We start from the raw sequence: 24,964 nt of genomic DNA on the forward strand, positions 1-24,964 counted from the left end.
TATGTGACGCTAATGAGTAAAAATATAGATTATATAAAAGATCAGGAAAAAGAAAAGGCGTAAGTTAAGCTCACCATAGTTTATACCCCACATACTTGCTAAAGGTGCCCCCCCACTCCCAATACCCAAGAGTAAAATGTGCACATATTCAGCTACTGCAAACCACAGTTGCCACAGGACAGGAGGGAGGAGGAGGCACGTGTGCTCAGAGAGAATACCTAGTGAGCAAACAACTCCTTCACAAAGCTCCTCAACAGCAAGCTAAGCATGAGTGTGACTGGCTGTGAGAACAGGGGCTGTCCACTAAGACAACGCCTGGCAAGAGCACAGGCCAGAGAGGTAGGCCAGAGCCAACTTTACTCTATCCGAGTTGATGGACAGGCTTTGCACTGCGGTAACCCCTGAGCTGAGAAGTGAATGGCTGCCTTCTAACAGACTATCCTCCTTCCTAGAAGGCCCATGAGAGCCACATGAGAAGCCTGTGCTTTAGAAGCACCAGACCCATGAGTGGAGGAGCAGGCCTGCTCTAACCACCAGCTGAATGGGAGATATAAAAGCCATACTAAAAATCCATGGCCTTGAGATCCTAGACTACCAGCTAGTGGGCGGTGAGTCAAGGGGCAGAAGGGGGAAGCCTTTACAGCCATGCAAACACTCAAGAGACAAGCAACTGAGACAGCACTATTGCAGTGGCCTCGGTTCTCAGCGGGTGTTAGCGAGCACCACCTCCAACAGTAACAAAGATCCCCAACAGACAGGATCTCAAGAGACGCTTCCTCAAAGTTCTGTTGACTTCAGCCAACCAGTTTTCAGTAATAAACTCCTAACCCTGACAATAAAATTAGCATCTGCGTATCAGGCTAGATGGATCATTTCCTTCCTTACTGAAGGAAGTTTCAAGCACAGACTGAGATGAAGTACCCTGCGTGGCCCATGCTCCCTCTGCCACAGCCGCTGCTCTCCACACCCACCTGGAGCAGGAACAGCCGACTCTTTGGGTTGGGTCTACAAAGTCCCAGGTAGCAGGACTGTGAGCAGGCTCTTCTTCCCGCGTGGGAGTTGACATCTGGTTCCTCCTTAAAAAGTTGAAAATGTGACTGTGTGCAAACATGAGATAACAAATTTCTCTACAGAGAAAGTCACTTTTTAGAGGTGTGAACACTTTTTATGTAATAATGGACCCTGCTGATAAATTAGTCCAGAGCAACTAAGAGGCAAATAACCTGTCTGCTATATGCACAGAAGCAGAGTTCAAAACTGCTGCTGCCTAAGATCATCTTCCATGTAGCACGGACAGTATATACAGCAACAGAACAACAGCCAGTACTATTCGCTGCTGCTTCCTTTTACAAAGTCACTTCTGTCTGCATGAATAAGGCTTGGGTTTAGTACCACACAGTTACATGAACACTTTTACACACACACACACACACACACACACACACACACACACACACACACACAGAGAGAGAGAGAGAGAGAGAGAGAGAGAGAGAGATACAAAGTCACCTAAAATTATAAGTATTTTTTAAAATTACTGTTTGAAAACATCTACAAATTATATATTTTCTGTTGTTGTTAAATCACTCTTAAAACTCCTACATTATTCACTATTATTTTAAGGCAATATTCTAGCACTTTTAATGTGAACTAAAAAGCAGCAATCAAAACTATCTCCCACATGTTATTAGTAAGAAGCCAACAGGAACAGTAAGAGAGGCAGCTATGGACAGGCTCCTTTCCCAGCAGCTACTGCGGCACTCACCAGGTGGCCCTATGGAAATCTTTCAGCAACAGCCTTTTCTACCTTCCTGGGCATCTCAGCTCCCTACTATGTGCTAGTAAAAAAGGGACATGATCTGCCAGAAACAGCAGAGGTGTGAGGGCACTTCTAAGTAAAAATGGAAGATGGTAAGAAAGAAATGCTAACTGGAAAAATATCTAGGCATGAAGATAGAGCTAAGTTGTTCTGAAGGAGAAGAGCTTTTCTAAGTGACTAGGGACCATCTTCAAGGCCCGAACTATGATGCTCTATACAATTAGTTTACAGCTGTCTAGCACATCTTCAGTGGCCTATTCTAAACCATTTTTTCTGAAAATAAATTTTAACACCAATTTGCTACAAAATCTTGGTATAAAATTCAGATATTAAATCCATACCCAGAACTCTGAACAGTGCTCTCTTTAGAAGCACTTAAATGCTTTCTGAGTGCTTAAGTAAGTATCAACAGGAGCGCACATAAGACAGCTGGAGACGTGGCTCGGTCCCAGAGAACCTGACTGGCTGCTGGCACCCATGTCCGGCAGCACATAAGTGCTTCTGACTCCATGTCCTGGGGACCCAGCACCTCTGGCCTCCACTTGCGCTGCTCCTTAAAATAATAATATCAGGGACTAAAGAGATGGTTGGCAAATGGGTTGAAAACACTGGCTGTTCTTTCAGGGGACCCAGGGTTTTGTTCCCAGCACTGATATGGTAGTCCACACCCACCCACAACTCTAATTCCAAGAGATCTGATATCTTCTTCTGACCTCTGTGGGTACCAGACATGCAAGTGGTGCACAGACACACATGTAAACAAAAACACCTATTGGGACTCTAGATGAGAGAAGCATGGGAGAATAGCAAAGTAGAAGGATCCAGAGGGTCCTAGAAACCTACAAGTAGAACATTATGATAGGCAGATTTGGGCCCAGGGGTCCCGCTCAAACTAAGGCACCAGCCAAGGACAATACAGGAGGTAAACTTTAAACCCCTACCCAGATCTAGCCAATGGTCAGAACATTCTCCACAGTTGAGTGGAGAGTGGGATATAACTTTCTCACGTACTCTGGTGCCTCACATTTGACCATGTCCCCTGGAGGGGGAGACCTGGTGGCACTCAGAGGAAGGACAGCAGGTTACCAAGAAGAGACTTGATACCCTATGAGCATATACGGGGGAGGTAATCCCCCTCAGGAACAGTCATAGGGGAGGGGAGTAAGGGGAAAATGGGAGGGAGGGTAGAATGGGAGGATACAAGGGATGGGATAACCACTGAGATGTAAAAAGAATAAATTAATAACAAGAATAAATTAATAAAAAAATAAAAAAATAAAAATAAAATAAAATAATTTTAAAAAAACAAAAATCAAAAACACAATACATAATATACATATATACATGTATATGTATATATATATACTGCACATGCGCATACACACACACACACAGTTAAATAAAGCAGGCAGAAAGCAATGGAAAAGGAAGAAGAGATGGCAGAAGGAACACAGTCTCCTCAAAGCAGCCCAGGGAACACAACATCTGCAAATGTGCACTCATGGTGAAAGCACAAGGTGAACACATGAGTTTGTTCCCTTTGTAACCAGGAACCATTTGGGAATCTGCACACAACAGAAGGCTGTACCCTGACTGCCATGCTGACAATCAGTATAAACCTCTGAGTTGTCCCTGCTGGCAAATGTTACATCAACACCATGCCAATCTTCAGATGATCAAGAAAGAACCTAACAAAAATCCAAATGTTTTGCCTTTTAGCATCTTTCTTTTATATTATATTCTACTGGGCTTAAATCATAAAAATAACAAATTGAAGACCTTCAGGTTTGGTCCCACAGTTGCACATGTAACTGACTACAGTGAGCACACATACTTGGACTGGGCTCTGTTGAGGATGCATTCCTTCCAGACCCGATGGACCATGTGACTATGGAGTTTCGGAGGGACCTTCCTCGACCTCTTTGGACTGTGCATAGTTATCGTCCCTGTGTCTTGGGAGCTGAGGTGACTGGCAGCACTCTGCACACCTCCACCTTCACCTGGAAAGCAAGCAATTACAACATCAGGATTTGCCACCTGTGTGTGTGGCACACAGACCTTTGGACAGTTTAACTGGCTTTGTCTCCTAACCCTGGCAATAACACTATCTGTAGGGATGTGGAAATCCACCCCCAACACACACCACTAACCAGCCAATACTGCCTTGCCCAGGCCTATATGATTTGTTGTAGTCTCCCTAAAGCGCACCTGGCACACATGGACACGCGCCTGGGAAGGCACACACAGCACTGCCTCAGCCCGTATGTCCTCAGGGAGAGGTCCTAACTGTAGTATGCCGGTACAAACACAAACCACTTGTCCAGAATCTGGAGACTAGGCCCCGTCAGGGCATTTGGGTCAGACAGTGCAGCAAAGGTGTTCTGCTCTCACTCAGCACACAGTGCCCATGTTAGAGAAGAGCTCACTAGCACACTGCTGTGTGGAACTGCTTGTGTTACTCCCAACATGAGGTGCCCAAGCTTAGCAGAGGGAGAGGCACTGGCATCTCTCAAGGCATGCAGTTACTCTCCACCCACTGATGGGCGGCCCATTCCTACTGGTCGCACCCCCCTTGGAGGGCACTGCTGACAGAAGCTCTTACCATTCCCGTTTCAGACACGGCCAGTCTGAAGGCAGTGTCCAGTCAACTCTACAGCTCTTTCTTATTTGACTTGATATACTGTGGGTTCTGTTCTCAACAAAACAAAACGACAAAACACCTTGACCAAAAAAGTCAATGGAGACTCTGGAAAATCTGTGTTGCTGTCTTGAAGAGATTTCAAGTTTCCTTTATAATACTAGATTATTCTCCATGAGGACTGCATCAAGGCCACTACTTTGTGGGATAGTTAGGTCTATCCCCATTAAAACAACAAAACAAAGGCAACAAACTCCTACTTTACTATCTTTCAAAAAAAAAAAAAAAAAAAAAGCATACTTGGTCACTATGCAAAAGAATTTATTTCATTTTCCAACTGTTTCTCAAGTGCCTGTACTAAAGACGAGACAATGAAATCATCAAAAGAGGTGACAGGACTCCAATACCCATGGCAATGCTGTGAGTGGCAGGGTGAGAGCTCTTCATGGGAATGGAGACAGCCACTGAGAGGACAGGGTGGCTTCAGCAGCAGTAGCCAGCCAGCCCAGCTGACCTGTCTGAAGAGAGTTCTTCGCAGTCAGGAGCAAGGCAGCCCTTGCTCTAGGGGCACAGTCCAGGGGATGGTGCAGTGACAACACAGTGAGGACTCTTTCTGGGGATCCTACACCACAGTTCAGCACGGCACAGCGGGACATTTGGACTAGTTCATGCGACTACAAAGATACTAGACCCCTCAGATTGTTCTAGAGAATGAGGAATAGTGGGAGAATGTTTCCCCAAGGACTAGCGTGGCACAATGCAGAGAGCTAAGGGGAAGGACTGAGAAGGTCACAGGAAGACTAATCACAGACAGGTTTTGCTTTTGAAGTGCAAGCTTCAGCATTCTGAAGTGACTGGAGGTCAAGGCGCCACATATGCAGAAGGCATTTATTGGATTTTAAAATTAAAACAATTCTCACTAAGGATCTGGGAGAAAAAGCTAATAACCAGATAAAGTAAGACTGTCAAAAAATGTAAAGCAGGCCAATTGTCAAGAATACAAAATTTAGCCAGGCGTGGTGGCGCACACCTGTGATCCCAGCACTCAGGAGACAGAGGCAGAGGCAAGGGAATCTCTGTGAGTTGGAGGTCAACCTGGTCTACAAAGAGAGCTACAGAATTTTAGGTAAAATTTAAACTATTCAAAATACTTATAAAGTCTTTATAGCAATATAGTTTTGCTAGACTAATATAGATGAGGAGCACTACAAAGGATAATAAAGCATTTTCTTTTTAATTCATTATAATAAAAATTGGTCAATAGCTAAGCCTTTCAGGAAGGGTCACCCCAATGCTCTGCTCTGTGAGTCCTGTGTGTAGCCTCACTCAGGCTGAGGGGAGGGACATGCTGATCAATGAGTGCCACACATAGAATGTTTGCATTTAGTACACGCACATCTTCCTGCATGTTGTAAGCCACCTCTGAATAACATATAACACAACACAAATGCTAGCAGAGTTCCAATTAAAGCAAGCTGACTATAGCCAAGAGTGTTGATACAGAAACTCTCATTCAACAAAAGTCAACAAACTGTTCTAACTCAAGCCCTCACCATTTTCCATGAACGAGTTTGTGTGTGAATTGTCCAATGTTTGCATCAGAGGGCGGATCACTAGAGGACTCAGGCTCACTCAGAGCTTCTCATACAGCTCTAGCCTTGTCTTATGGAAAAGGAACCACTGCAGGGTTGTCCTGGGTAGTCACTGTCAGCTGGGCAAAGGTCCCAAGCATCCCTTATCCAGTCCTCATGTCGGTTAGTCTGACTGTCCACCTGACTAAAGCAGAGATTCATCCCTCCAAGTTCACAGAGTGGTGGTGAAAGTAGCAGGGAGGACCGGGCTGGAGGAAGCAGAACAATGGGGACTCGTCCTCGGGGCTGCAACCTTGCCTCAGCCACGTGCTCTTTGTTCTTTCCACTTTTTATCCAACAAGAAGTAAAGAACCACCTCCCATGTCCCCCCACCACCATAATACTCTGTGGAACTGTGAGTCACACAAATCCTCTCTCCCTAAGGCCTTCTCCCAGGTGTTTGGCCACTGTGACACAAATAAAGTTGATACAGCTTTTGCTATTAGTTTATAAAAAACAGGAACAGGCAACCCACATAAAGTTTCCTGTCTGTGTGCAGAAATGTGGATATAAGTGTGCTGAGTTAAGTGTGTGTGCAGAACTAAGAACTGACTGGGCTAACAATGCCCTTAGAGTAAAGACTCAGAGCCCACAGGTACAATTCTGAGATGCATCCATTCTTTCTCACTAGTCTACCTCCCTCCCAGCCCTATCACCTCCACCAGGAATTCTGCCATGCTGCTCCAGGAACATGCTCAGTTGCACTTACCTATAGCCACCTGCTCTGGAGAGGTAGGAGGCGTGAGAGGCATTCCACAGCTACTGGGGTCTTTCACACTGCCCAGCCCCTGCTGCGCAATTGTGACATGGCCTCCAGCACTGGCACCACTCTGAGGGACAGGGATGTCATTCTGAGAGATCAACACAAAAGCGGAAGGGTAGACCATTCGGACACCACCTGTGGGGAAAGACAGCAAGGAGCAAGCCTCAAAAAACGTCTGCACACCCATGTCCACTGACACAGCGAGCAGCTAACAGGAAAATAAAGCCCTGCCACAGCATGCCTGCTTGACCATGTGTCCTAGAGTCCCCACAACAGCACTGGAGCACAGGGTTGAGGTATAGAGAATCTGAGTGTCTTCTCTTTAAATTGACAATGGACCTAGAATAAAGTTCTCCATGAAAGTGCTTTCTTACCGACAATAACTTCAACAGCCACAGGGAAGTCATCGTCATAGCCCAGCTCAGCCTCCTCTCGAGGCTCCTCTTTCTTCCTCAGCACCATCGGGTAGAAACACTGCCATTCCTCAATGAGCTTGCGGGCTGCCGGGTCGGACATCTTGTATGCATGCCCTGTCAGCGTGCCATTTAAGCCATAAGGACTCACCAGTACTATGTAAAGGAGAGAAATTATCACATGTAATCAATCATATATATTTGGTCATGTTAGGCTAAAACGGAGCACTTCTGCCTGTCCTTTGCTTCCCATCTGGGAAGTCTTTCTCAATGTGGTTTTTAAGTTTACTTTAGAATTATTTATGTGTGTTTTAATTACATCAATTTTTAAAGGAAATCACATAGGGATAGCATTATGCTTTCAATTCTATCAATATATACTATATAAACTGTCGGCATATTAAAATACATACACTAATCTACTCAATAATGGCTGCCCAACATGAACACCACATTTGGCATGGACACCCAGGTCTGCCTAGCACTTGTATCCTGAGACCTCTTACACATGTCATGATCAAAGAATCATAGGCAATATAGAGAATATATAATAAGAACAACAACAATAAAATCCCTAATAGCTTATCTGAATGCATAGAGCTTGAAACACACTGTCGACTTGAGAGTTCGGTGTGACTGCTTAAGGCGCCTGTGATGCACATTCTCATACCATGTTCAACTCCAGGACGGAGCTGACAACAGTTCTGCTTTCTTTCAGTCTTTGAACCAGACACCATTTTGGTGGGGTTCGAAACAAACTCCAGTCAGCATGGTACTCACGCTGTGGCCCTGTAAATAAGTCTTCTGGATAATCCTTCCAGGTGACTAAATGGGAGGCTCGCCTCCTTTCCTTTGGCTCTGCATATGCACTGCGTGTACGTGCACAACCTTATGTGTACACATGTGCGTGCCCACAAGCCTAGACAGCAGAGATCAATGCCTTTCTACATCTGTCTTTTAAGTTAATTTCTGTGTCCAACTGTGGAGGTCAGAGGATGTTCTGTGGGAGTCCGTTCTCTCCTTCTACTGCTTGGGTCCCAGGGGTTAAATTCAAGGTACTCATCAGCAGGTTCCTTACCTGCTGAGCCATCTTACTGGATCTCCATCATAATTGTAGAGACAAGGCCAAACAGAAGGCAAGAGAAATGGCTACACTGGCTGCTGGCCAGAGAACGCCAGGAAGCTGTCAGTCTCCGTTTCCCCACACTGGGGATAAAGGTAACCCACATCCAGCTCTTACCTGATGCTAGGATGCAGGCTCAGGCCCTGAGGCCTGTGTAGCAAGCACTTTACTTCTTGAGCCATCTCCCCAGCCTCACTTTTCGTTTTCTGGGACAAATCTCACATAGCCAAAGGTAGCCAAAGGTATGCAGCTGAGCCTGACCTGCCTCCATAAGCTGGGACTGTTGGCATATGCTACCAGACCTGGCTTGGGCTGTCTTTCTTTCTTTTCTTTTCTTTCTTTTTTTGGTTTGGGCAGCTTTTTAAAAAGTAAAGAAATTCTCTATTGGTGTTTATTCATTTTCCAAATTACTAAATTTTATAAAGACAATTTCTTTCCCGTGTGCCATATTCACCCCAACCACTTTTTAAAGCAACTGGATAAGGTATTGCAGGAAGGGAGAGAGAGACACCTGACTTACTGGTCTCTAGGGACCCATACTCTTAACACCATCTTTCCCAACTTCTAAGGTTAGAAAGTTCCTTATTTTCTCTTGTGACCTTGATATCATCATAAATGTTTCCATGTGATAATACTGAAGATGAGGTCAGGTGTTCCTCCACATTTTCAAACCCAAAAACCAAAACAAAGCAGTATTTAAACATTTCTGGCAGTTCATACTAGCACATGCTGTGAAGCATCTTATTTAGTGTGTTTTAAGAACTGGGTTATTTTAAATTCTGTAGATTAAGATATGTATGTAGAACGCTTAGTGGAATCAAAAGACATACCTATATTGGAATACATGACAAAAAGCTAACTGTGTAAAGTCAAATTATAACCAGATACTTACCCACAGTGTATGATTAAAAGGAAATAATGCTGACATTAGCATCACTGAAGAAACTGTAAACTAGTACAGACTCGGGAGATTTAGGTATCATTGGAAAGGGGCCACCTTGGTCAGTCACCTCACTGCAGAACTGTGTTAGCAGACACAACTACGGCCCTTTCACTGGTGGGTCGATGCCCGGAGAATATGGCCTTTAATGCTTGTCAATCTTATTTTGTTTTGAAGGAAATTACACAGCTTTATTAAGCCCATGTTATACATGTGCTTACCTGAGACAAGCCATTAACTGACAGACTTATCTTTAAAGCACCCGTTTAAACCAACACCCCACCCCACCAACAACACCCCACTGAGTGAGGCAGTTCACCCACTTGGCAGTGCTGGTACAGGTAAAGAGGAAGCTCTGACTGACCTTGAAATGGTGCGGGTGAAGACTGCGCCATGTGCAAATGCTCCTCACTGATCAAATAGATTGGCTGGTGCTGAGCAATCTCCACACTTGTGCACACGTTACTTTCTCCATGAAGGAAGAATGTGAAAGCACAGGACAAATGCTCACTGAAAGCAAAAGAACAGGAAACTTGGTGTCAGCCTGGCAGGAGCAGTGCTGGGCAACACCTCGCTGCCCTCTTCTTCTGGGAAGAACAGCAGCCTCCAGTGGCTGGTGCTGCAATACAAAGCAGGCGTTAGCTCCTACCCCATGTGCTCTGCAGAGTGTCTCTATGTACACATGAAGCGCCTTTGTAAGCTAGAGACAGGAGTGCCCACAGGGCCTGCACAGCCAACACTCAAACCCCGTCAGCTCAGCAAAGGAGGAAACACAATTTTTAAAAGTTACTTTGAAAAGTAGATTTTGAACAAGATCAAAAGCAATAGAGGAGAGATTCTACCCCACAACAAAATGGTTTTGCTTATTTGGGGTACAGTGTAACAAAAATATTTCATCTACAGTTTGAAGCATTTTAGAGAGTTACCATTATTGGCTTCAAAGGGGGAGTAGGCTGGCACATGCCTGTCGCCTGAGCACATGGGAGCCTGAGGTCAGTTTGGACTACAATGAGATCCCGCTTCACAGCAACAAACATGCTGATGCAGTCTCCACACCATGTAAGGATTTATCTATCTTACCATCTGTGTTTGCAACTTACACTCTATTATTTACTGAGATGAGGTCCTGCTACGCTGCTCAGGCTAGCCTTGAACTTAAAATCCTCCTGCCTCAGCCTCCCAAGTAGCTGAGACCACAGGTATATGCCACTATGTCTCGCTTATAATTTACTTCAGGCCATGGAATACTGCTCAAGCAATCTACCTTTTCATTTCACACATAATGAGCCAAAAGAAAAAAAGGGAAAAAAAAAAAAAAAAAGACTTTAAAAAATGAGTCATGGAGAAAAAAATCTACTACAGTGCCATATTCTTTCAAAGTTGTTAAGTTTGGCCCTGAGACAGCAGTAATATACCCTCATACCTCAAAGCTTTCCCAAGAAGATCTGCATGAGCCAAAATCACAGCACTAACATAGTCACCTCTGGGGATCAGCTCCTGCTCACAAGGGCTCCAAAATATTACAGGGCATATGCAAAGCACTCCTCAGCAGGCAGGCTTTACAGGAAAATGACTTTACAGAAGTGCGCCACTACCACAAAGGGAAGCATTCATGTTCCTGTCTGTCTGATGTGCATGCACACACGCTCTGCCGTCCTGCGCTTTACTAAGAATATGAAGTTTTGTCAGTAGGATGCATTTGGTATTGGAAGTAGATGTTCAGCACAACACAGTAAAGGTGTGGCTTATCTAAGGAGATTTTTTTTTTCCCAAAAACTTGGAAGTCTTGTTGATAATCATACATCTAAACTTCGAGTTCAGGCAGGGTGGTCTGTGGAGGCCCTCACCTCCTCCTCATACTGTGGTGTGTCCCTGGTATCAGGGTTTTAAGGAACACGCCATGTGTCTCAGAAGGACCGGTGTACAGGTGCGTAACTATATAAAGGGAGCGGTGTCAGGAAAGCCCACCTACTCAAGTGCTCACTAGCGCAGCAGGTCCCTCCTTCCTGGCATGTCACCATTCAGCCTCCTCTCCGCTGGTACACTCAACACTCCTGGGCTGCGCACACACTGCTGGTTCCGCATGCATCACACCTGCTCTTCTGGTAGAATAAACTTCTGTCCTTCCATTCCTCATCTTTTCCATTTACAGTGATAGTAAGTCCAACTATGGCCCGGGTACTTCTCTGTGCCCCAGCCAGAGGGCCTCCATGTTGAGAAGTCGCACCGTCTGAGAGAGTTTTGACCAGAGAGCACACTCGCCATGGGCTGCACATAGATGGGCTTGAGTGGGCACAAACCGAGTATGATACTGAATGTTATACTTTTAATATTTTGCCTTTCTTCTAAAACTTTCTGCCATTTTTCTAAAATACTAAGAAATATCTACAATTCTGGGGTTGATAATATATGCAAAATTTTGGTAAAAATACATGAACAGGAAATCAGGTTTTTTGTAACTGGCGATCGACTGGACACCCCTCCTCTAGTAACTGGCTCTCCACTGCAGCATCAGCCATTCTCCCGTGGGACTGAAGCATGTGGCCCTCTAGCCAAAGTTTGGTCCGTGCTGTGGACAGTGCACGTCTGCGTGGTGAGGGCATGAAGCATGGCTCTTCCATGCAAGGAGCTTGCAGGGTGACAGGGTGGAGACCAAACAGGTGCAAACTCAATGCATCCTAGAAAGGAAGTGAGCTTGAGGGTGGAAGCACTGGGTGTATGGGCTGACTGGAAGGGATGGGGCTCTACGGATAGGGTGAAACCAGGCCCCTTCTTTGAGTACAGCTGGGTTGTGCCGGGCCAGGGGTGGAGCCTGTGCTGTGGTACATTAGGGCCTTCTTTCTGTGACTATCCCAGTGCTTTGCAAGTTGCAATCCTCCTGTTGTAGCTTCCAGGACAGTTGGGGTTACAGGCTTGTGCCATCACACCCAGTTCTACTTTTAGTGTTCAGATCTGATTTTAATTCTCGGATAGACTGCATAACATTTTGCAAATGACAAGAAGAAACATCTGGCTAGCCCTTCCCTGGTGCCCGAGGATTGCGTCTTCCCTGAATTCATGTCTCTCCTTATGGAAAAGGCAGCTCAAAAGCAGAATGTGTGAGTGACACCGGAGGCTACAGTAGGAGGGGAAGAGGAAAGAAAGCTACCACCAAACCTGATGCCCACAAGGTAGAAGGAGGGAACCAACTCCTGTAAGCTGTCCTCTCATTTCCAGAGTTGTACACACATCCACACAACAAGTAAACTAAGGAAATGTAAAGTTTATGCTGGAGGTGGGGGAATAGGGTGGAGAGGAGTAGGGTTGAGGTCAGCTTGAGCTTTGCATGAGTTTCAGTGCAGCCTCAAGTGCTTAGTGAGAGACACAACACAACACTACTGCAGAGCAGGCTGCTTGAGTGCAGGGCAGTACAAGACAGCACACTCTGTCCTGAAAGTTTTTTTTTTTTTTAAGATTTCCTAGTAAAGTTAAATGGTTTTTACCAAAAAGGCACCTTTGAAGTTGTTTGCTTAGAAAGCACAAGGGACTGGCCTGTCGTGCAGCTGGGGCATCTGGGAAGAAGCTGCATTAAGTGTGAAGAGGGAGAGTGCTCTTCTCATGATCATTCTTGCAGCGTTTTTAAAGAGTATTTTTACATCTTGTGCAGAGTTTTCAGAATGCAGCTATTACATGTGCTTTCAAGATGCATTATAAATATTACCAAACTACTATTCTTTGCAAGGTATAAAGTGTTTTGATAACAGATTCACAATGAAGAATACATGCAGATAATTTTACCTACATGCTTTCTGTGTAATCTACTTATCATCCTGGAATTTTCTGAGTTGTCATTAACAAACCCTCTTGCCAGATGCCTTCTGCCTCAGTCTACAGGTCCTCGTTGATATTTGGTCTCCTCTCCTGAGAAATGTGGCTTCCCTGGGCAGCCCTGATCTATGTGGCTTGGTTGCTCCTAGTGTCTCTTGCTGGTCAGGCCTCTGCTTTTACAGGGGGCAGCACCTGGGCACACTATTCTACAGAAGTCTGAGAGAGTCTCAGTAATCCTTATCTCTTCCTTTAATAAATTAAATATCATTACAAGGCAATGAAAATATCATTATGCATATTTATTTTTCTCACATTTTAAATTTAACTGTACTTGTGTGTGTGCACCCACAAGAACACCACAGTGCATACGGGAGGACAACAAGCAGCAGACAGCTCTCTCCTCAGGCACCACACCAAGAGCTACTGAGCCACCTCAGAGGCCCTAACTGCAGATGTGTGTGTTATGAGAAACGGCACAGTACTGAACTACTGAATTACCATCAGAGTCCCAGGAAGAATTACTCCACTACAAAAGTTATCAAGCACGTTGCTTTAATGTAGTAAGGTCTTACTGGACATTGTGTGTTCTCCCCCCCGCCCCCCAGACACACACACGCACGCGCAAAATTGTTTTTCCCCCTACCATCCTATCTTGGCGCTAAGCTGTATCCCTGGCGATGAAAGAGCCCCTTTGGTGGCACATAACTCTGAGTCTGCAGGGCTCCTGGACTGGCACTATAGCAGCACACACCTGCATCACAACAAGAGCAGTGTTATAGTGACCTAAGGGACTAACGTTCCTCCTGGGGCTTCACTTAACAGGGGCTATAACTCAGTTATCTTTGATGCAAAGGCTGCAAGCTTTCTTGGTTAACCTTGATGGGCAAAACAATATAAGACTATTTTTAAGACAGCAAAATGGCTACAAAGTCTGCTCTCTTCTATGCTATGCGCTAAGCAACAGACCTCAGAACACAGAATCCAAAAACTCTTCTCTAAGTCCTGTATTCAAATGTCTCCTGAGGTTACAACTAGGCCAGATTACTGCCACAATGTCTAGGCAGCTCATATAACACTCAATGGGAGATGATAGAGATTAAAGTGACAACTGTCGAGGGTAACTCACTCTAAGATGCGCTTAGAGGCCTCCTGCTGGCCCACACTTTTAATTCCAGAACCCAGGAGGGAGGGGCAGGTGGATTTTAAGACTTAAGGTCGGTCTGATCTACACAGTGAGTTCCAAGTCAGTCAGAGCTTCAAAATAACAACTTGTCTAAAAACAAACAAACACATAAGCTTAGATTCTTTTCCCCCCAAAAGAAGTACAAAGCAGGGACTCTTATAAGTTTCTGAGTTACTTTGAAAAAGAGAGAAAGGGCAGGAGAGAGAGTATCACAAAGAACCAAGTAAAACTTCCCGTCACTATTCCTCAATCAACGTCAATGCCTTATGCATTATTAAGGAGCAAAGGATAAGACTGCAGGCCTGGCTGCCACGCATCCCACTGTTAAACTGTATTGCTGTGCTCCTCAGTTACAAGATCTATTTTAGTGTCTATCTTAAAATCGTAAGATGTTGGCTTATGTTTTTCAAGAATACCCAACTATTATGACAGACTCTGACACCCATGGGGGATCTAAGTGATAGTCACGGTGGAGTTCCTGCCCGTCTGAAAGAAATGTAATTCAGACCTCTGACATCTGCCTAGATTCGCACACTCAGCAAGCAGCAGAAGTGACCTGCCAAGAAAGCCATAGCAGATGGGAGCTGCAATATGCTGCCATCGCTCAGGTGAACAGCAGCAAGCAGGAAGCCATCCCACAGCCAAGCACTGCACAAAAGAAACCCTAACAAGAGAAGGTTACGTGGAACCTCTGCCTCCCTAGCTGGGCATTTCTCCCTTGCTTTCCCATCAGTCGCACTGTCCCCTCTGCTCCTGTCACCACATCCATTCCTTCAGCCTCAGATTATGCACTGGCTATTTCAGGCACTCTGAGAGTAACAGGAAGCATGAGATGATGCGGGAAGAATCCAGAATGCCCCATTTGATTACTATTACATTATACTGTTTACTGAATGGACGCTAATATGTACACAAATCAATACAATATCATGAGATTCCTTTCTGTCCCCATTCAAAACAATGACCCTAGTTATATTTTTAAATGCACTTACAAAACTGAGAACGAAAGTAAAAATGCTAGGATGCACATTCTGCCTTCTGAGATCTCAGAGTGAGCAGCTGACTCTCAGTGTGGTGTGGCAAGTCCTCTCACAGCGTTCCCAGAATCCAGCATTTGCCTGGCAGAGAAAGGGACCTCGGACTCAGCACTGCCACACAATCTTTCTCATTAAAAGAAGGCCAGTTTCCCAGCAAAAAGAAAATAAAATAGGAGCAGACACTCATTTAGTAACATGGTATAAGCAGCAAGCACTTATCCCCCACACTCTTCCAGCGCCAGAGGGCTGCGCAGGAGGAACAGCTGCCTCTGCATTAGGTGGGAAGCACTGCCCATGATCTCCTCTCCGACCAAACACAGATGGAGTTGTTAAAATAAGGTGCTTTTCTTCAGTAGAGTAACAGGGCCAGGAGGACAAAAGGGGCTACGAACTGCAACATGTCAACACCAAATCGGTGACAGGAAACAAGAAATCCCTTGGGCACAGCACACCTAGAATGTGAATGTTTATGCTGATAAATGGCAGCATTTATTTATATACATCTAATCAGCGTACAGTTGCTATGAAAAGGGAGACTGCTTAATGAGTACTGTCCTGCAAAGTGTTTCCAGAAAAAATAGGCTATAGCCAAGGCTTTCCTGTAGCTCAGGCAACTTCTAGTTCACCCGACCAGTGTGCGGCCTGAGTGCCAGTCTGCGGCCCTTACTGCCAGTGTGCGGCCCTGAGTGCCAGTCTGCGGCCCTGCGTGCCAGTGTGCAGCCCTTACTGCCAGTGTGCGGCCCTGAGTGTCAGTGTGTGGCCCTGCGTGCCAGTGTGTGGCCTGAGCACTCATGTGTGGCCCTGAGCATGAGTGTGTGGCCCTCAGCACTAGAGTGTGACCCTGAGCACCACTGTGTGGGCCTGAGCCTCAGTGTATGGCCCTGGTACCAGTGTGTAGCCTGAATGTCAGTGTGTGGCCAGTGTGTGGCCCTAGGCACCAGTGTGCAGCCCTGAGTGCCAGTGTGTGGCTTTGAGTATCAGTGTGCTACCTCAGAGCCAGTGTGCAGGCATTGCCCAGGGCCTACATACTGCCAAAAGGCAGCAGTCCTGGCTCACGGAAGTTGCTGTCTAAGTAGGAGGAGTCAGTGCACAAGTGCAGGTGAGAGTGATAGGGGGTTATGAAGTAAATAAAACAGGATGACATGCTTAGCAGTTCAGAGGGAGAAGGGAGCAGCAGCAAGAGAGCATTAGGAAAGAGGGAGAGGCAGGCAGGCCAGGCCAGAGGCCTAAATACAGAGCCATGTTGAATGTTTGGGAACAGAATACCTAGTGTATTCAATCTCCAGCCCCACCCTGCTCGTTTTTCACGACAAGCTTCTCTGTGTAACAAAAAGCCCTGGCTGTTCTGGACTCACTTTGTAGACCACACCGGCCTCGAACTTAAGAGATCTACCTGCCTCTACCTCTAGGTGCCACCACACCACGCCTGGTGTATTCAGTCTTCTACCCTGGCAGGAGGGGGTACACAATGGAGGTGAGACAGCTGGGTGAGAGTAGGTAACCCAGGCCTGTAGACTGGGGCTGACTTTCATTCTCAACACGCTGCACAGAGCTGAGGACTGCTATGGTCTCATCCATCCTCTAGAAAGCTTGTCCCTCTCAATAGCACTGTGCAGGGCAAGACAAGAAACAGGCGGAGCAGCCAGAGGGCGAGATGGCATGCCAAGGGAGAGAAGAGCACTGCTAGGTGGCAGCAGTGGCAAACAGAGCTCAGGTGATAGAGGTGGCAGCTGTAATATCACGTCAAAGTTAGACACATGGATGAGGAAGCAAGGTGTGAGGTCAGGGCAAGGCACGAGCATTAAGAAGTGTCGCTTCGAGCCACACTGGCGGCCAGGTGAGAAGCAGGAGCCCTGAGGTGCAGGAGCAAAGAGAAGCCACAGCTCAGGCGGCACCTCGCCCTTGGGTTCTTCTCGGGAGGAGACCATACGGAAGAACTTAGCCGTCACAGCTGGGCAACATGTGATCTGTGGTCCAACACTCCCCCAACAGTAGACAGGGAGAAGACAGAAGTGAGGTGGATCTCCCCCTAATTCTCTTTATTATTGCAGCAGACGATTTCTCCATCTCTGTGCATACAACTCTATTTGAAATTTACTAAACTTAGGCAGATCAGACGAATCCATCCAGATATCTGTGTTTAAAGATTACATTACTAAGGAAAACAATGAAATTATAAAATGCTGCTGAAATCAAACCATTGGAATGAGCATCACTTTTCTTATTAGCAATCAACATACCAACTTTATTAGTAACAGCAATAAATGGGAGAACCTAGGCATCCACTTTAACTAAGCTCAGACGGTCCCTCTTGACCACCTTCTCCATTCACAGTGCCAAGAACAGCTGTGGAGTCCATGGCACAACCTGGATACTTCCTAAAGATGAGATGTCACAGGCTCTCTAGCTTTCTACAGAGCAACTAGTAGCACCAAAATCTCAGCACTCTAGTGAGCAAAATATCAGCAAAGGAACTCTCAGAAAAGGAGAGAGACCTTTCTACAACTCAAAAAACAGTTCAAAGCAGAATAAAAGTGGATCAATGGGTGACCTCATCAACTAGCCACATGACATCCACTTAAAACCAGAACTGATGGTAATGATGTCACAGTCGAAGACAGACAAAGAAGATGTTTGCTGGAATTTAAAAAACACAATGTCTAAAAACACCTGAAGCAAATGATCACCTACACCTTTGTGTGTATGTGAGTGTGAGTGTGAGTATGTGCATGTGTTCTTGAGAGTGTTATGTGTGTACATGTGTGTGGCATATGTGCATATAGGTCCATATGGAGGCCAGAATTTGACACTGGTGTCTTCTTCAATTGCTCACCCTCACTTTTTTGACATGGTCTCTCGCTGACTGACCAGTGAGCTTCACGGGCTCATCTGTCTCCACACTCTATATACTGGGGTTGCATACATAGTACTCTACCCGGTTATTCCATAGGTATATCCAACGGGCTCTGGGGACTGAACTCAGGCTTCATGCTTCCGAGCAGACACTCTACCAACAGGGCCATGTCCTGGTTCTGACAGGACTCTCTAATGTAAAACTGAGGCTTTGGTGACTGCTTAAGTGAAACAACATATAGCTGGAGGAAAACTGTTAGCACAGGAAGATGCAGGTAGCGAGGTAAGCCTCAACCACACCTTGTGTGAGACCACAACTCACATAAGGGACACCCAAGGGACCATGACAGCTGGAGAGGTGCTCTCGGGGGCTTTAAAGGAACAGTATGTAGAGTTACTGAAGCACATGTGTCCCATACACCAGACAGGCTGGGCAGAAAGGATTAGAACCCACCATTAGGCAGCCTGTCTGCTCCACCTCTACCTTGGAATGTCCAGTTTGATTCTACATGCCACTGTCAGAAGCATATGGAGTAATCTGGAAGATGACTTTTTAAAAAACTGCCCAAAGAACTTAAAATCAACCAATGTGACAACTGAAAGAAGTATATTTAACCAAGAGACGAGACATCTAAGGAAAATGATTTTTTAAAATACCACTCACTATGTGACCCACACTCGTGTACAACACGCTGTGAACCTAACAGTACAGTTATTGTCATTGGAATATGATCCATGCTGCCCATGATTTTACATACTCCATGGCGATACTGCTCAATACCTCAGGGGCCACCTCAGGCACACCAGCTGAGTGCTGAGGGTTCAGACACTACAGAAACCACACGGCCAAGACTAGCTCACCACCTGTGAAGGCACACTGTGAAGGGAGAGGACCCTTTCAATCCAGCTATCTCTCCCCTGGGATGCTCACATATGCCGAGCTAGATTTAACGCAGCCCTTAAAGACCAATGGTAGAGAAACGAGCATGCTGACAGCTCAAGCCTAGCATACGATAAGGGGACAATGTGGAGAGGCAGGGCAAATGGTGTCTTAAGACTCCATTGCAAAACTTGGGAGTGACCTTATTGTTAAACACACACAAAACATGGGTCACAGACACCCCCGAACCAACCACTTGTTGTCACCCAGCTGACCATGTAACAGCAGGACATACAGGAATCCTCAACATAAACAAGTGAGTGGGCATGCTTCCTCTCCCTACAAAGGAGGAATGAGCACAATGCCTCAGAAAGCAGCATGCACCTGCCTCAGGTGTCCAGCTGTGAGCAACAATCAGAAACAGCAACACCATTTGCTTAGAAATAATGGAAAACAATTTCTTCTCTGGCTATGGTGTCCTTAACCATTTATCCTCAGGAGCTGAGCCTTCAGTGTAGTTAAGGACAGGACAAAGGGCTGCATTTGCTCTCTGTTCCTCCTTAACAATGTCCCACAGATTGAGAACTTCAGATGCCTACTCAGTAACAATTGACTTCTATGCTAAATCATAGCAGTTGAGAGTTCCTAAAAACCCCAGTCTGTGGGTTCCTCCAGCTCCTTGGACTCAGGGGTGCCCTGCCCCACAACTGTTCCATCAGTACCCGCACCAAGTCCCCACTGCACCAGACAAGCATGCAATGGAGTGTGGTACGTAAGCCACAAAAAGCAACACAGAAGGAAAGGGTTAAGGCCATGAAAATATATTAATTTATTCTATGTGGTGCATTTGTAATTCTTCCACTTTCAGTCAAGATCACAGTACAGTTTAATAGTCTGGTTCAGGGACCAATTAATCCTTTTATGTTGAAATCAATCACTGATCCTCTCCGAATAATTTAGCTTCTACAAGCTGCCTCTCATTTGATGTCTTTGGAAAGAGAGCAAAGTTAACGCTATGTGGCACATTAATCACATTTGATAATAGAAAAAGATGCATTATCAGAAGTCTCACAAAAACTAGAGCATGCACTAAGCCATGTTAGCACACAGTGTCTGTGTCATCGTTGCCTTAACTACACCATGCCAACTCAACATGGGGCCAAGAGCACATCCTTCAACTGCCTTTTCACGGGGTGTGTGTGTGTGTGTGTGTACTTATTGAGTTTTGTGTAAAATGTATAGCCAGGAAAAAAAAAAAAAAAACTACTGCCCTCACTTGATTCTCTATTTGCAGACTTGTCTCTCCCATTCTAACCTAAAGCAGAATGACTTGACGCACACAGTGGGAGAAAAGGAATAGCAGAAAGGCGTACATTTTATTCAAAGTGGCATGTGTCTGGCGCCCTGCCATAAGCCTGTGTCCTTTTACTTGCACAGCTCCAAGGTTTGATTACTAGGGTTAATTCCACATAATATTCATGGGTAGTCTGAGGAGCCTTACTACTGCATGCAGAACAGATGCAACAGTTAAGACTATTTTGCCTGATGAACTTAGCAACTATTGCACTGAGTTCATGAGATTCATAATGACAATGCTCTCATACATGCCATATCGTCCATGTGACAGGCTTCAAAAGGAGACAGCTTTCTATTTCACGCCCGACCTTCACCAGCACAAGGGCAGATGACTTGGTATCCCATTGGCTCTATCTTGGGTTACCAGAGCCTGATTTAGGGTCAGAATTTTCAAAACTAACCTAAGTATTGTTTAATGGTCCATGAGTGCTGCTCTTTTGCTCTTTAGCTTAAGTAAGTAACCTTTGATGTAGCCTGTATGTGAGGACACTACTGCACGGGGAAGAGGAACCCCAGTGCCAACCAGCTCTGGGGCACCAGGAAGAGGGAACAGCAGAGCTGTGAAGCATCAGTATATCCAATGACTGACGCGATGAGCTGTCCTTCTGGGTGTGTGAATTATGACCATGTGAGGGTCTGGTCAACAGCCAGACTAGAAACACTGTGAGCCATTCTTCACTAGTTCTCCACAATCGCATCAAAGAAAGATGTGTCTGCTTCTAATCTCAATAGAACCAACCCTACGAATAAAGAGGAAACAAGTGAAGCAAATGCCATGATGGGAATCATGACCTCATCCTAGATAGGAAGTCATCACAGCTAATGAGCTACCAGCTGCAAAATGGGTTGTGTGATTTCCTGGTGACTTGGATAAGTGCGTGGCTAACAGGGTTACTCTCCCCTGTCTGGTTTTCCTGTTAGAAAAATCTGTCAAATGTTATGCAAGATTTAGAGGGACCAAGCATGGAAGAGTCCCTACAAATCACTATATAACTTATGTGTAAATCTATAAGGAGTGAAATACAAAGCAGTTGAAAAGTAAACAAAAGTCTGTATGGGTTCCTTTACACATAAGGAGCTGATACACTGGGACTCTCTCAGGCAGGAATCTCAAGAGGGAGATGCTACTGCTCTGAGCTCAGTGAGTGTGAGGTACACTCGGAGACCAGAGGCCAACACTGCCATGGCAGGCCATGCGGCTCAGCAGAAGGACATACTCAGTGTATGTGTCCCTGACACAACACACCCAAAGAGGGGTCAGTCAGATGGCTCAGGGGTAAAGGCCTTTGCTGCCAAGCTACCTGCCCTGGCACCCATGTGGTGGGAGGAGAGAAGAAAATCTTGCAAACTGTCCTCTGACCTCCACATATAAGCTGTGGCATGTGAGCAGGTGTACACACTAAAACACAATGAATGAACGAATAAATGAATGAGTGAGTGAATGAATGAATGAGTGATTGTTTTAACTGTCCAGGGGACCTTTTGTATGTGTTTTATTTTTCATTCTAGGGATTACTACAAAATATATGCCATTACTTGTGAGAGGAAATACTATTAATATAGTTTGATAACTATCAAGGTACCAAATTTACAAATAAAAACAAAAATGAAACAGAACAAAAGCGTAAGCCTTTACAAAACAGAATCCTACCTCAGCTGCTGTTGTACCAGAAGTTCTTCAGGTAGAGGCAAGTAAAACTGGTACACTGACTTATCTTTACTCAAAGAAAGAAAGTGACAATTATTGCTTTTTTTAAAAATTAAGTATGAAAAAGATAGCGTGTGGAAAGCTGGCTCAGAGGTTTGATTCCCAGCACCCACATGGTGGCTCACAGTTGTCTGTAACACCATCCCTGGGTGATATGATGCCCACTTCTGGCCTCTGAGGGTACTGTATATAGGTATTGCAAGGCATAGATGCAGGCAAACACTGACACACATACAATAATAAAAATACAAATATATGAAAAAGTAAAGCAAGCACAAAGGCCTTGGGTGTGTGTCATCACAGAAGCTAATGGGATCCAGTCCATCCAGCCATGGTACAAACCTTAAATAAGACAAGGTCACTGCTGAGAACCAACGCCAAGTGGGTTGTTACCCGCACAAACTGACACTTAGGAGGAGTGGCCACTCCAACATGCTCTGAGTGGGTATTTACCACCTTCGTCTTTCCTTCAATTACTGTCTCTGCTGATGGGACTACTTTCACACTCCCCAAACACCCTCGATGGAGCCTTGCATGTGGAACCCTGTAGCAGTCTGGTCTGATTTAGAAGGTGTGTGTCCTACTATTGAAGTCCAATCCTAGTACAGTGTTTCTCTTTTGCTTCCACACATGCATCAGTCATCTGGAAGTTTGTAATGAAAGGCGGGAAATGCTTCCTTTCATCCAGGACCCACACAGGCCACCCACAGAAAGGAACTATTTAAGGGGACATAAATTTAAAATCATAAATGTCAAGGCACCTGTTTTGCAGATTGTATGACAACGTTGTGAGAGGAGGTGACTGCCATGTGGGTTTACGCCTGGGTTCTCCTTACCCAATGTGCTTGTTGTTTAAACAGTACTAGCAACTTAAAATTCTTCAGATACAACAAAATTATGTCACAGTGATTAAAAACCCCAAGTTAAAGAAAATAGATCAGGATGAGGAAATAAAAATACATGCTCATAATCCTGACCCACCACCCCCAGCTCTGCAGGGTCTTCAAACAGGCCTAGGGCATCTCAGAAACAGTTCCCTCCACCCCTGCCCTACCTCGATCCCCACTCTACTAGGCTACCATGGCAAACCTTCCAGCTGACCCTGGAATTCCTGCCTTTACTCTACCACCATCCAACCTAAGCACCACACCTGAGGCACAGGGGCAGCGGAAACTCCCAGGCATCAAGGGTGACTGGAGCACCAGGAAGGGAGCTGGAAGCTGGAACAGGAAGGGAGGCTGACTAGAGCATAGCAAGCATGCTTCTATCTGGCCTTATGAAAAGCCTCAAGTAAGAGCTGTACCTGTAAAGATACAGGCTTCTCCTCTAAAATGTGTGGAACTAAAATCTGGACAAAAATAGATAAATGCAAAACCATTACTAGACACAAAATGGTCTACATGGTGGCTCTGTTTGAAGTTACTCCAGGTGGGGAGGAGAGATGGCCCATGCTGCACCCAGCTGGATACCCCATCTACAGATGCTCAGTGGGACTGGAAGCTGTAAGAATGAGAGCCTGTAGCCCTGAGCTCTGCTGATGATAACCTAGCGGAAAGACAACACACAGGGCGGACAGCAGGGAGGCTAAGCACTAGGGCCACCCCAGAAGCTCAGAGGGAAGTGGCAGAACCCTTCCACAGAACACTGCTATGGCTGGAGAGGTGGCCTGGAACTAAGAGTCAGTGCAGGAACAGAACTCAGGTCCTGGCAGTACCTACATGGCAGCTTACAACTGTCTAAAGCTCCAGTGCTAGGGGATCTCTTAACAACTCCGCAGCCACTGAACACTAGTGGCACACATACATATATATTCAGGCGAAAGACACATACACATAAAGTAAAGCTTTGCAAAAAAAATTAAAACCACATAATTGTGAAAGTGAGGGAAAACCCTGCATTTTACAAATGCCTGACCCAGGAAGTACATACAGCCCATGACAGCATATGCAGGTGTGCTCTTCAGGAGGCAGATATTAATGTCTGCACCGAAAGCGGCTTTTTGAATATCCATAAAGTCTTTTCTTTAAAGAAAGGCAAAAATGGGCAAAATTTCCATATTTTATAATCTTTTCTCACACCAATTAGCTGCAAGGTGAGGAAGTGCCTAAGTCACAAATAGCTGTTGCCATTATGACTCTTATTTTTTAAATCTGTGTTTTTATGCTATTTTAAAATTAAGAAGAACTGATAGATATTTTAGCGTTCTTGTGTTGTTCCCAAGGCAACAGTCCTAGTGTCAAGCCCTGCCCGATTACTGAGCACAAAGTAAGCATGCCCCAGTGACAGCTGCGCTTCGGCAGGGTGGAAATGACCAGTGTGTCCTTCACTGTGACACCAAGAACAAGCCTCAGGGTTTCACCCAGGGTCAGCACTTAGGAGCAGTGCAGGTGACTGGAAGGTGCTGTTATCAACATGCTTCCAGCACAAAAGTGGCCACTCAAAGGAGGGCAGGACTGAAAGCACTTCTTCACTCTGTACCGTGGCGACAGATTTCCCATGACCAAATGGCTTGAATTTTAAATGAAATCAAAATTTTTAAATTTTTTCTAATTTTTTTCTTAACAACAACAACAAAAGCATTACTCTTGAATATACCACATAATGTCCATATAATTCAGCTCAATCCTCTGGCCAGCCTTTTGAAGAGAGAGTATTTAAAAATTTGGCCTAAGATAGAAATAGTACAAATGTGAATCCATTACAAGACTAGGAAAAAAATTCCATGAGGTATGAGGGTGCTCCCCACCAGCACTGGCCATGAGATGTGAGGGTGCTCCCCACCAGCACTGGCCATGAGGTGTGAGGGTGCTCCC

At 45.4% G+C, this 24,964-nt stretch overlaps 1 protein-coding gene across 5 annotated transcripts in view; it reads right to left on the reverse strand.

Moving 5' to 3' along the window:
• Med13l (mediator complex subunit 13L) overlaps positions 1–24,964 on the reverse strand; it is a 213,432-nt gene that overhangs the window by 37,834 nt on the left and 150,634 nt on the right. For all 5 annotated transcript variants that reach the window (XM_051161616.1, XM_051161617.1, XM_051161615.1 and 2 more), the window contains 5 exons: positions 9,692–9,837; positions 7,226–7,420; positions 6,798–6,986; positions 3,654–3,819; positions 972–1,076 (listed from right to left, as the gene is read on the reverse strand). In XM_051161616.1, the coding sequence (XP_051017573.1) occupies positions 972–1,076; positions 3,654–3,819; positions 6,798–6,986; positions 7,226–7,420; positions 9,692–9,837 (801 nt within the window). The remainder of the gene's footprint in view (positions 1–971; positions 1,077–3,653; positions 3,820–6,797; positions 6,987–7,225; positions 7,421–9,691; positions 9,838–24,964) is intronic.

The sequence above is a fragment of the Acomys russatus genome, chromosome 19, assembly GCF_903995435.1.
Source record: "Acomys russatus chromosome 19, mAcoRus1.1, whole genome shotgun sequence".
NCBI lineage: Eukaryota > Metazoa > Chordata > Mammalia > Rodentia > Muridae > Acomys > Acomys russatus.